Source organism: Medicago truncatula, chromosome 1 (assembly GCF_003473485.1).
Source record: "Medicago truncatula cultivar Jemalong A17 chromosome 1, MtrunA17r5.0-ANR, whole genome shotgun sequence".
In the NCBI taxonomy this organism is placed as follows: Eukaryota; Viridiplantae; Streptophyta; class Magnoliopsida; order Fabales; family Fabaceae; genus Medicago; species Medicago truncatula.
This window is the reverse complement of record NC_053042.1, coordinates 40751827-40764324: the sequence shown is the minus strand read 5'-3', so window position 1 is coordinate 40764324 and position 12498 is coordinate 40751827. Positions and strand designations below refer to the sequence as shown.

General features: G+C 34.1%; 2 protein-coding genes, 1 non-coding gene and 1 pseudogene across 3 annotated transcripts; 1 reads left to right on the top strand and 3 right to left on the bottom strand.

Moving 5' to 3' along the window:
- Positions 1–408: 408 nt before the first annotated feature.
- LOC11440777 (F-box protein At1g55000) lies at positions 409–2580 on the bottom strand. Its single transcript, XM_003591066.4, has 2 exons — positions 2065–2580; positions 409–1244 (listed from the first exon to the last, which is right to left on the bottom strand). The coding sequence occupies exons 1-2, from the start codon at positions 2476–2478 to the stop codon at positions 870–872; spliced, it is 789 nt and encodes a 262-aa protein (XP_003591114.1). The 5' UTR covers positions 2479–2580; the 3' UTR covers positions 409–869.
- A 458-nt stretch (positions 2581–3038) lies between these two features.
- On the top strand, positions 3039–3111 carry TRNAV-UAC (transfer RNA valine (anticodon UAC)). The gene has a single exon. It is a non-coding gene; the product is annotated as a tRNA-Val (tRNA).
- A 98-nt stretch (positions 3112–3209) lies between these two features.
- On the bottom strand, positions 3210–6030 carry LOC11407488 (microtubule-binding protein TANGLED-like; annotated as a pseudogene).
- A 1102-nt stretch (positions 6031–7132) lies between these two features.
- LOC11407487 (kinesin-like protein KIN-14S) lies at positions 7133–11391 on the bottom strand. The gene is made up of 12 exons (XM_003591063.4): positions 11177–11391; positions 11010–11102; positions 10757–10902; positions 10542–10638; positions 10157–10420; positions 9777–10056; positions 9327–9488; positions 8918–9133; positions 8797–8834; positions 8517–8680; positions 8312–8425; positions 7133–8199 (listed from the first exon to the last, which is right to left on the bottom strand). Exons 1-12 carry the CDS (start codon positions 11187–11189, stop codon positions 7450–7452), a joined length of 2337 nt encoding a protein of 778 aa, XP_003591111.1. The 5' UTR covers positions 11190–11391; the 3' UTR covers positions 7133–7449.
- Positions 11392–12498: the final 1107 nt, after the last annotated feature.

Sequence of the window (12498 nt, the reverse complement as noted above, 5' to 3'; positions counted from 1 at the left end):
AGCCTACCAATCCGGAAACATGAAAGTATTTGAATTCACCTCTGTAGTGCATATAAGAGTTAAAACAGTGTTCATAGCATTTCTCTGACTTGAAATCAATAAATAAAGGTTGCAATTGTCATCATCAATTCACCATTCTGAATCCTAAGGTTCTTGCAACCGACAGCATAAGACAAACTTATCAAAAGCAGTAAAGCAATTCTAAATTATTCCAAAAAGACAAGATGAAAACAGAATATCAAATTTTCCTTTCATAAATAGATTCTGATTCACCATAAATCCTTATCCTTGAAGTCACAGGATAATCTTACTCACTAAGCTTCTGATTAGATTAAATTCTACCTTATCATAATATAATACTTGGGGTAAGAGTTAGGAAAGAAGTGATCCTCAACAAAAGACATGATAAATTGATAATGTGCCATCGTATCCATTGCTTTTTTGAACAGTTTATTCTTGGTATTAATTCTGATCTGTAGTGCTAAAAATAAAGATGCTCAGAAGTGTAAAGTGTGAACTAAATCAAATATTTATGTTTTGATTCTACTAAACATACAGTTTCAATTGCAGCTTTAACAATAATACATTGTCTTCTTGTATAAATATACTTGAAAACAATTACATGTCACACAAATTCTGAACACATCTCACCACATTAGTAGTTGAACTATATATATCCCATAACAAGAAATTACTTACTCCAGTCTCAAGTCTCCGATGGAGAGGAGCTAGATAATAGTGGATTTAAAGTAGAGACTTGCCTGCCTTACCCAACATGATTACTTATTATCAATTATCATCCATTTGCATATAACCAAACCTCTTGATTATTCCAAACAAGGGTTGAAATTGAATTAACCTTCCAAAGACTAGGAGTGACCTACTTGCCTACCCCACTGAAGGTCTGCAGAAAACTCAGCAAGAGCAGCTCGAGGATCGCCATTTGAAACAGACCAGTAGTATTGAGCAGTTTCACTATCAACTTGCATGCTTCTCTTCAAGGAATCAAGCACCTTTTTGTTGCTTTCTTCTGAGGATATTCTGTTTGATACATAGCTACTCTTTATGTCAGGTACATCATCCGGATACAACACTGCAACTTCTCGTTTTGCATTGTCATCCAGCTCAATAAAGCAAGTTCTTTTAACAAGAATATTAGGATTACTAATAGGAATTAATAACCTTTCCCTTGAGTATATACCATGATCGCTCATCATGTTGTTCAATCGTTTTATGTCCATCACCTGTCAAAACATCAAAAAAATTATCATCCAACTTTATCAAAACCATTAAACATAAAAACCAGGAACAGAACAATGAAAATATAGCTCAGTGCTTACAGTAAAAATGGTCAGATAAAAGATCAACTAGTTTATAAATTCTTAATAGGAAAAATGCTAAATTATACAAAACAAGTAGATGTTAACAATTTGATTTGAGCTTATCACAATTTTAATCCTAAAACCTGATATTCCAGTGATAAGGAAATTTGGTCCATGAAATTAAAAACATTTTAAAATGATATCCCTAAAATATTTGATCACAGTAGTCAACAAGGAACGATTAATTTAGTCCTGACTGTAAGGCACAGAAACCTCTAAGATTAGGCATGTCTACTTTTTGACGCATCAATCTATGAAGCACGGACACTCTTGCATTAGGTGTGTCCCAGTGTCAGACGCGGGTCGTGTCCGACACTGACACAACGCCAACACATATAATTACTCTGAATTATGTGATTTTCTCAGATTATTAGCGGTGTTGGTGTGTCAGTGTCCTTGACATGTCCGTATTTGTGCTTCATAATTCATTTTCTCAAATCATCACGATGTATCTGTATCAGTGTAGTGTCTGGTGTCCGTGTCTCGGTGCTTTATACATAAAATTATCTCATATGAACTATATTCAAACGTAATCTTGAATTTCAGAGATGATTCCATAATTTCATTGTCATCATTTTCAAAAGCACAAGCCGGCGCATAGTGTATTATCAATAACAACAACAACAACAACAACAAATTATGCATTTCAATTTCTGAAACAAAGTAAAAAACCCTAACGGACCTGAACGGAGTACTTAACGGCGAGACTAGCAACACTATCCCCACGCACAATACGATGCGAGATTGCAAATTTGGCAAGCGAATTATCTCTCCAGAAGCTTCTAGAAATCGGGTTTCCAACTACGTCCTTCAATTTCCACGGTGCTAAGAAAGCTCTGGTTACCAGGTCTCTTTGTGAGGCAACCGAGTTCCAGACACGGCACACGCAGCTCGCACGTGCGAGATCGGGGATGGGAAGGTTCTGGAAGATAATTTGGAGAGTATCGGTGGAGGATAAAGCGGAGAAATGAGAATTCATTGGTGAGATTATTGTTGAAGTGGGAGGAGGTGGTGGTGGTGGGGATGAGGTGGATGAAGAAGAATTCATGAGATGGCGGAGAATGTCACCGTCGTCTTCATCACAACAACAACCCATTCAGAAGATGAACCTTTACACCTTCGGACCAAATTAATCCACGAATCTTATACGCGTGGATATAGATTTTCTTTTTTCTTTTGATAAAATGGGCATTAGATATTTTGAATCATTATTACATTTTCTTTGAATATTACTATTATTATTAAAAAAAAATATTGCTTTCTCGACAATTTATTAAAATTTGAACTGTACCAAAAAGAAATTTGATAGAATTTTCATTGTGATTCTTCAATATTGATGAAATTCTTCAATGTTAAATTCAGTCATGATCAAACATATAAAGTTAAAAGAAGATAAATTGAAATGATAAATAGTTGAGAGTGAATTTGTATTACCACATCATCAAATTAGATGGTCAAAATAATTAATTAATTAAAATTTTTAAACTGTAGATAAAAATTGGGCAATTAAAATCAAGAATAAAGGGACGAAAAATGCATATTGTTGATAATAATTAATCTATATAACTTCAATGAAAACATTATACTGTAAATATATAAAGTTAAATTAAAAGATCAAGAGTCACAAACTATCATAGTGGATAAATTATCATCAAAGTTGCTGTGGTGTAGTGGTTATCACGTTAGTCTTACACACTAAAGGTCTCCAGTTCGATCCTGGGCAGCAACAAAATATCATTGTTTTTTTTCAATAAAAAATACATGGTGTATGGTGAAAGAATACATATTGCAGAAAGTACCATTTTAATTGCAATCCATCGATTTTTTTTTTTTTTTTTTGAGAGATGAAGTCCATAGAGTTTATGTGACAAATGAAATGTATGCTTATGATTTGGTAACATTGCAAGCTCACAAGATTTGCATCAGAGAAACACCTTTATATTTTTTGTTGAACATATTACAGAAGAAAGAATGTTATGGACACAAGGAGAAGTCCTCAACAACAAAAAAATCTCACAAGAATACAACAATTATGGACATTGGAAACCATAGCGACAAAATACAATCAAAGTCTATATGTCCTTAAATTCTTCTATTAGCAGGGAATTGAATTGTTGATACTGGGTGCTGTTTCAGTCCACTTACAATCCCATCACTTTTCTGGGCAGTTTTCTTACTCCTTAATGGTGAAACTAATCTGGTAGCTAGTCTCGAAGGAGAGAAAGATCGACGGAATTTAGCAGCAGTCGATCTCTTTGGCGAATTCTTACTCAAACTTGCAAGTCTTGTGGGTGAAATAGACACAATTGTTGTGCTTTTGATCTTAACTTTAGAGTTTGAAGGTGGAAATTTGATCAAAAACTTGTGTGGTGTTGTTGGTCCTCTATTTCTTGAAATAAAAGAAGACCTTGTTTTGCAAAACTGTTGCTGCTATGACCGTGATGAAGAACAATGAGTTGACTTGAACAAAGGGTTGGGGAAAAGTATAGTTTTTTTAGCCCATGTCCTATTCCTTGGAGATACCCTATTCGCCTAAGACAAATACTTGTTATTTTCTGTATTAAATTCTCTAACTTTTGGAGGAGAAACTTTGAAAGTGATTCTGGAACGAGCTCTTTGAAGTGAAGGAGAACCATCATTTTGTAGTTTGGTTTATTTCTCCTTCTTCCTTCTAGACTTAAGTTGTGTGTTTTCAAGGTTTATTTTCTTGCTTGGCCTTTGAGACATTGGAGTTTTTGGGTCCTCTTTGGAGGGAGTTTTGTCACCAACAGTTGAAACAATTTCTCTTGCAAATTGACTAGCCTGTAAAATTTCTCCAAGAGTTTCTCCTACAAGCATTGCAGGCAACGACATTCGCCTCCATTCACCTGTATAAACATAAGGGTTCCCAAGTGAATAGGAAAGTCTTGTCATTAACTAATTAAAGAGTTGCCAAATAACACAAACAGAATGCTTAAATAAAATTCTATATAATAAATTCTCTTAACAAAAAGAATGCTTTTTATGCATGAAAATGCAGACTCATGATCCGGATAAATTCAGCCACGAAGGCACAATTCAGCCACGAAGGCAAAGTTCAGCCACGGAGGCACCATTCAGCCACGGAGGCACCTACCATGCATACTACATGATGCATGTCTCAAATATATGATACATATCTTCAAAACTAACTAACAATAATTTATTGTGCTAGAGTACTTGGATCAAAACTAACACACTATTCCATTTCACAATCAATCACACCCATAAATCACAGAAACTCTCAATCATAGTCAATCACACACATACATCAAAGAACAACTCAAACACAATGCATAACATTACCTTTTTAATGGTTAAATATTCTAATATTTATTTCATAACATAAACTTATTCCTAACACGAACGTATGGGGAAAAAGCCCTTACCTCCTTAACATGGAAGAAGACTCTAAGATCGGTGGAAATATATTATATAAATCAAGAGATTGAGAATCCAAAACTTCACTTTGATCCTGCAAGAGTTCAGAGTAAGAAGAACCGAAAAAGTTGTTTGTTTATGAATAAGGTGAGTATGGTGTGGAGGCGTGAAAACACTTTGGGAATGAAAAGAGGAATGGTTATAAAAGAATTATGATAAGACCTCAAGAAATTATAAAAGAATTTAATGCCAATTAACTAGCATCACTGTGTACCGAAAGTAAACACATGGTAGTTAAGTTGGTCCAATGCTATTATGAGGAAGAAATCAAAAGAATTATTCTAATTAAGTTCTCATGTATCTTGGTTAAATATAGATCATCGCATAATATAAATCATCGAATAAATAAAATAATGTAAATTAAGTCAAAACTAAACAATAAATTAATTATTAAAATAGAGGTGCAACAATTTCATTAAACTTCTTCCACCTAGTCGTGGCACACCAAAAGGAAATATACATAAACTTTGCCTAGAAAAAGGAATTAAGAGAATTTAAAGACAATAAAGTTTTCCTATTTCTTGTTCTAGACATTTCTAATATCATAACTTACTGATAGTCCCAAAATTAATTAAGAATAACAGTGTAGCAAGAAGCATTTAAGTCGGTCAAGTCCCTATTCCTAATTTACCAATGAATAAATAAAAATTATATAACTATTGCTTCATTAGTAAAATAAAATGGACATATTATATATAATATACACAAAATACTGTCGTTACAAATGTTAAATAATGTCCGAGTGAAGACATATTTGTAAGTAAATTTAATTTGGTTTTGCAAGACAAACTAACCTGTCTTTGGTGTAGAGGGAAACTTCCCCACAGGAGATTTCCTCGTGGCACCATTCTTGACCCTTCAGCATGGTAACAAAACACAAAAATTAGTAAAAAAGTAAATAAAAATTAAACTAAAATATAGTCATGAATCGTGAGTCATGAAGCAAAGAAAAAAGTACCTTAGTGATTCTTGCTTGCACCTGAGACTAGTTTTGAGATAACCTATGGTACTTCGTGGGCTAAGGTTGACCCCTGACACAACCTTGTTTCCACCAGTTGCGGTGTTCTGAAGTTCTTGAAGCCGAGCCATGCATTGATCCACCTTCAAAGACCCAAAAAGAACATTTCACATTAATCAAGGAAAAATAAAAACAAAACTTTGAATTTTATCTGTCATTATACATTGAAGTTGACGACCCCAAAAAGTGTTCTAAATACATTATTTAATGAACTCACGAAAATGAATTTTGTCATAAAAATACAGATCAAACAAATGTAAAAATTATAACTACATAATTTTTAATGTAAAAATTAATGTTTAAACAATATCATTAAGATACTTGTTAATATTTAAAAAAAAAAAAAGAGTAATCTAAATGCACATGTTTACAAATTTAAGAGTAGAATAATTTTTATATTTTAAAAAATTGAACACGTTTAAATAAACAAAATTGAATGCGAGATTATAAAGATAATTATAGTAAAATTATATTTGTCGTCCTTTAATTTAATTTTAAATAATGATTTTGTAAATTTTTTTTCACGTCATTTTAGTCATTTTGATCCATTTGCATACAGACTTTCAAGCATCAATTTAAAATTCATATGAAAATGTGAGTGAAAGACCATAGATTTGAATACTATGAGTTCATATCAAAATAAAACCATAGTTTTGAATCTTAAAAATCCATAAGCAAATTGATTAAAATGAAAAAAGTGCCGTGGAAAAAAAATAAAGAACGAACTCGTTATCTGAAATAAAATTATAGGATGACAAGAGTAATTCTACCCTATTTTTTTATAGTTACTTGATGAACATATTACCAATTGTCATGAAATAAAACTTAACGTTTTCAATGGTTTAGAAGTTATGATGAGAGCTACAACCATTTCTACAACCTTAAAAAACGTGGAAGAACATAAAGATAAGAGGTACAATACTTCAATTTCCTCACTACATTACATTTCTTCCAACAACTAAGTATTGATAATTTGAATTTGAATTTAAAAATTAATAGTATTTAGCCTTTGATACAAATTAAGTTAACATTTGAATGTTAATCCGAACTAGGTAGCGTGAATATGTGTATAAATTATTATAGAAGGATATCTTGTATGCATGTAGAAGATATCTTATAGAAGGATATCTTGAATATAGAAGGATATCTTGTATGTACATCATAATATCACGAAAAATAGTTACACACTGAGTGGTTCACTTCACTATAATAGTTACTCACCTGAGTGGTTCACTTCACTATATATGCAGATCAATAAATACTCTTAACATCATTTGATCCAACAACAACCCAAACAAGAGTTGAAATAACAAAAGAATCAGATATCATACAGCTTCAGAAATTGAATGGACGATCATAACAAGATATCAAGATATCAAACTACTTCAAATAAATCCTTCGATTTATAAAGGAAAAAGGTTAATTGAACATGAATTGATTTATAAGTCAGAACAAAATATATGCACGCACGCATTGATAAAACAAGGTCTCTATTGCAGTTTAGGTGGCAAGAGTCATAATTTTCAGGTGTTTGTTTTTCATCTCTCAGCCTGAGAGGACTCCACAAACTAAAGATCTCCTTAACAAGGTCTATTGCAGTTTAGATGGCAAGAGTGATGATTTTCGGTGGCTGCTTTTCATTTCTCTCAGCCTGAGAGGACTCCAAACTAAAGATCTCCTTGGCAGTGCAATCGCAGTTGGATGCTTACCCATCCGCGAACCTCCCTGTGCATGTACTGGACTGCCCATAAACTTACTGCTGCCCCTAGCTGAAATTGGTGTTGAATCAACCGATGTTGGTCTAATCGCTGGCAATGGGGCGAACAAATTTGAATACCGACCCCTTTGGCTCCTTATGGCTGCTGATACACTGCTTCCACCGGCAAACCTTGAAGTTGAGGTACGGAGTGGAGTAGTAATTTCAGATGTTGGCTCAGGACGGAGTGTAGCAATGGAGACCCTCCTCCTTGGCTTAAGGATCTGCGTTGTTGATTGTGCAGGTGGTCTCATGGCAATGGAAGCCCTGCTTCTTGGTCTTTGAAGACCTTCAGTATTTGTTGTCATTGAAGTCCTTCTAGCAGAATTTTCCTTTCCATTCATTTGATTGGTGTATCTCTTTGGTGGTATAGGAGACGGTGGAGGCAAGAAATTGGTTATCCTTCTAAGGGGCATTCTCAGATTTGAAGGATTCAGTGGTGGTTTCTTATCGGTCATGGTTTTATGAGCTGATGTGTATTTATATGATGGAGGTTGTTGAGATGAAACAGCAGCAAGTGATCTACTTTCTTGCTTTAGTCTAGTTTTTCTTTCTTCTGCTATTTGATTCTCCAGGTCCCGTACCTGTCAAAATTATTTCAGAGTTGATGAGTATGATACATATGTGAATATGAAGGTAAACATAACAGTTTCATTTATGGGAAGCAAAACGAAACCTTTAAATTTGCATTTATACCTTTTCCTGAAGGCTTTTACAATGGTATTCTCTCGCAGCAAGTCTGAGTTGTAAAGTTTGTAGGCTATCCTGCAATTTCCTTGTTTCCTTTTCGTCATGTTTGGCCTTTTCTGCCTTTTATTATGACAAAAACTTGTGAGTTTTAGTAATAGTTAAAGAAAAACATGGTTATTCTTATTGAAAGCACAATTATACTTTAGCTTACCATTTGCTTGTACTTGAACAGCTCACCGAGGTCTACTTGTTTGCGAGCCGGGCCACTCTCAATTCCACGGACACGAGTGGCAAAATTCAGTGAACACATGGTCTCTCCTAAGTCTGCTGAGCTTGGACTTACTTGGACAAACATTAATGTTTTACAATCTCCTCCTGCATTTCAATCCCAGGACAAATATTGTTAGCTACCAGTATAAAGCACATGTTGTAGCAGTGCATTTAAAATCACAAAGGGACATGTCATTTATAATTCTGAAATGAAACCTCACCTAAAGAGCTCTGCAGTATATGAGTGAGCTTCGAGTTTCTGTCTCAAACAGAAGATACAGATGTTAATGACATGAAGGACCATTCTGCAAGAATGTACTCAGCAATCGAAAACAAAATTACCTGTAAGGGATGTGGGATGCTTTGGATGCAAGGGCAGAAATAACATCACCTAGTGCCGAAAGAGACTTGTTTATGAATTGAGATTCCTTTAGTCTTTCTCCCTCAGCTTCAGTTTTTCCCACACGCTCGCTACCTGCTAAGTCTACTAGCCAAAGGTGACTCTTTGTTTTCTGGCCATTGATTAAATTCTCCCCAACGACTGTTACCCGCAACAAGCTGCATGAAAAACCACCACATTTTCACGACCTATAGTATGCAATAACTTCTTCCTAGATCAATGTTTTCGTTGAGATAAAGAATTATGTACTCAAGGAGAATCTTTAATATTGTTAAAATATTTAGTAATTAAGTTATTTAAAATAGAAAATATAAAAATGTCATAAGGCTGGCTGTAAGAATCATTACATACCAATGGGAACGGCTGCTAAGTTCATTAGCAGAGGTGGATCCAACAGATCTGACTCTGTTTCCAGTCTTGAGCAATTCCCACACATCTTCTGTTCCATGAACACGAGCTTCAACAAGTCCAGGGACTTCTTGTGTTCCTTCTGCAGCTTGCTTTATCTCCAATCTTAAGTTGAAATTTGTTTTCTTCGTCAGTGATATTTCTCAAGAAAAAATACATCAAAATGAAAGTATAATAATGCAGGTCATACATCATACTTAGAACCGTGAAATGAAACTATAATAATGTCCATTTTCTCACAAACTCATTATCAAGCAAAGCAAGATCTAATCGGCATTCTCAGCAAATTTTGTTTTTATTATGATCATATGAAATGGCTATCTATTTTAAAATTTAAAATAAAGGAACTAAAAACTACAATGCCAATTAGAGTAAGAAGAACTAAGGACTCACTTCTTAGTAGGCTGGGCAGAATTTTCCACTAGAAGATCTCTTATCTTCTCATTATAAACCTCCAACATACTAACATTTAACTCATACTTCATTACACCCTTTCTCTCTTCAGATAACCTAAATAATTCTTCAAGTGTTCTGTAATTAACACCCCTCTCTTCTGGTGTTCCCTCCATTGTAAATGTTTTACCGGTTCCGGTTTGCCCATAAGCAAATATACAGACATTAAAACCATCCAATACTGATGTAGCAATAGGTTTAGTTTGAGAAAAAACAGCCTCTGCATCATAATTAAATATTACACACATTTGATCAGCTTCAAGAATGAAAAAAAATATAATTCAATGCAACAATATCAAAAGTTGTAACTCCTATTATACCTTGGTTATCTTCTGGCTTAAATACATGATCAAATTTAAACGGCTTCTTTGAAGAATCTGAGGAAATGACTTGAAGCTCATTCTCAAGAGTGGATTCAAAATTGACAACAGATGTAAACCCGTTTGCCTTTTCACTTTCACTTAAAGGTCTGCATCTGCAGAAAACCCTTATATTACCCTTGAGTTCGATAATTTCATTATAAAGCCGCCTGCGCTCAGAGGATTCATCCAGATACTTTCTTTTCAAGAGTTCATATTCAGAACCTAGTATTAGATAACAACAGTTATTAAAAATCCTAAAAATCTATAATACTATAACTCAAACTAGCCAATGAAAAGAACATTCAATTGACAATTTTATTTCAGTTTTCAATGAGAACCATACCAAGAAGCTGAATAGAGTTCAAAACTTCTAGGCTTGTAAAGGATTCAGTCGCGGTTTTCACATGATCGGTTAAGGCTAAATGCTCCTTCTTCAAATCCTAATGCAAGAAAGATTCACAAAATAAACTAAAATTGTGAAAAACACAGAACAAAACCCTAATAAGTTAATTGAAAAATTTTAAAAACGCAGGATGAAGTTGCCTTATGATTACTCACCTGAACTTTGGTACTCAAATCAAAGACTTTCTTCAAAATGGGAAGCGTATGACCCAGATCCGATGAATTCTCATGAATTCCATTAGACATACTGTTTTCATCCACCGAATCAGAGTTTTCATTTACTTTCTTTGATTCATCATTATCTGATTATATTTAAAATAACATCAATTAATCATCAAATGTAGAAATAATTATTAATTAGGGTTTATGAAAAATAGTTGAATTAAAAAGAATTGAATCAAGAACTTACCAGAGGGGATAGCATTTGGGGATTGCTTGAGTTCGCAATCACGAACAAAGAGTTGAAATTTCTCAGCGAGCATTTGAATTTGAACGCTTTGATCTACAAGAAACAGTGAATTGTATAATCAAAAAATAAAAGAAATTAATAAATTAATCGTGTGAAAATTACTGTACCGTTCATTTCCATGGGGTTTCTGAAGGAAGAAGAAGAAGATTCTGAAAGATGAAAGCGAGGATTTGTGAAAATTTTCTCAGATAAGAGAAACAGTGTTTTTGTTTGTTTGTTTGGTGGTGAAGATGTGAAGTAACTCTTCTTGAATTGTGATTACAAAATTCGTAAATTTGAATTGTGGTTACAAGGTTTGAAAGGAAAAAGTTTGTAACGGCTATATTCAATTAAATTCGACAGGAGCGTGCACAGCGGATTTTCAACTTCTCTATCGGGTATGGGGTCTTAATCATGTATTGGGCTCGGGTCGTTTGACTATTTCTAAATAGGAGTTATTACTCAAACCCCACATATATACTCACACCCCCAGCATTTTCTGTAGATGAAATTACCCAAACTTGTTTTATTTTACTATTTAGTTAGTTTCCCACAAAACCCTAAATTTTAGTTTTCCATGCTTAAAGTAGATATTATTGAAATTATATAGAGGTTAAATTTCAAATTTTAAAAACTATATTGTATGTGGGAATGTAGTTAAAGAATGTGAAGCTGTACTTTGTAGTTTTTACACCTCGTGGGCTAGGATGTTCCAAGTTAGATACAAAGCTCAAACTGAATTATGAATGTAAGGATGGTGGTTGAGACTTACAAAGCTTAGCAACGATGGTGTCACCTGATCCTGTTCAAGCTACTCAACAAATAACACCTCTTACAATTTTGGATACTCCTCTAAATGATGAGTGGACTTGGAAACTTGCATAATTAGGGACTTATGTACTTTCAAGTGGTTATCTTTGACGGTGTAAAGTTTCTGCAAAGATACAAATAATTGGACATTTGCATTCAAATATTGACCAATTTATCTCAAAAAATCCGATTTTTTTTAGGATGTCCATACTCCGTATGAATAATTCACTTCTTTTGTTAATTAAGGAATTCTCGTGTAAAAAAATGAGTGAACCATCAAATTTGTCCCTGAATTTTCACGCGTCGGTCAACTTCGTCCATCAATTATGCGAAATATCAACTTAGTCCCTGAATTTGTCAGACGTCCATCAAAAAGGTCCCTTCGTCCAAGTGCTCCGTTAGCCATGCTGATCTGTCGTCTTGCATGTTGTGTTGTCTTGTACGCGTGGCAAGAAGGAAGCCACGTGTTCAGGGACGAATTTGATTGAATTGGAAAATGTTGAGTTTTCACTTTTCAATTTATTTTTTCTGCTTTTCCCATTTTGCCCCTGCATTACCCATACCTCCTTCTTCACATTTCACAACATCAAAAACGTCATTGATCCTTCTTCTTCTCGCTAAAACTACCTCCATTTTCATC

Coding starts and splice junctions, on each gene's coding strand:
- LOC11440777 (XM_003591066.4), bottom strand. CDS start 2,478: ATGGGTTGTTGTTGTGATGAAGACGACGGTGACATTCTCCGCCATCTC. Junction 1,245..2,064: donor CCGTTAAGTACTCCGTTCAG/GTCCGTTAGGGT, acceptor ATGTTTTGACAG/GTGATGGACATAAAACGATT.
- LOC11407487 (XM_003591063.4), bottom strand. Junction 9,489..9,776: donor TCTGCCCAGCCTACTAAGAA/GTGAGTCCTTAG, acceptor TTTCAACTTAAG/ATTGGAGATAAAGCAAGCTG. Junction 8,681..8,796: donor TATACTGCAGAGCTCTTTAG/GTGAGGTTTCAT, acceptor ATTGAAATGCAG/GAGGAGATTGTAAAACATTA.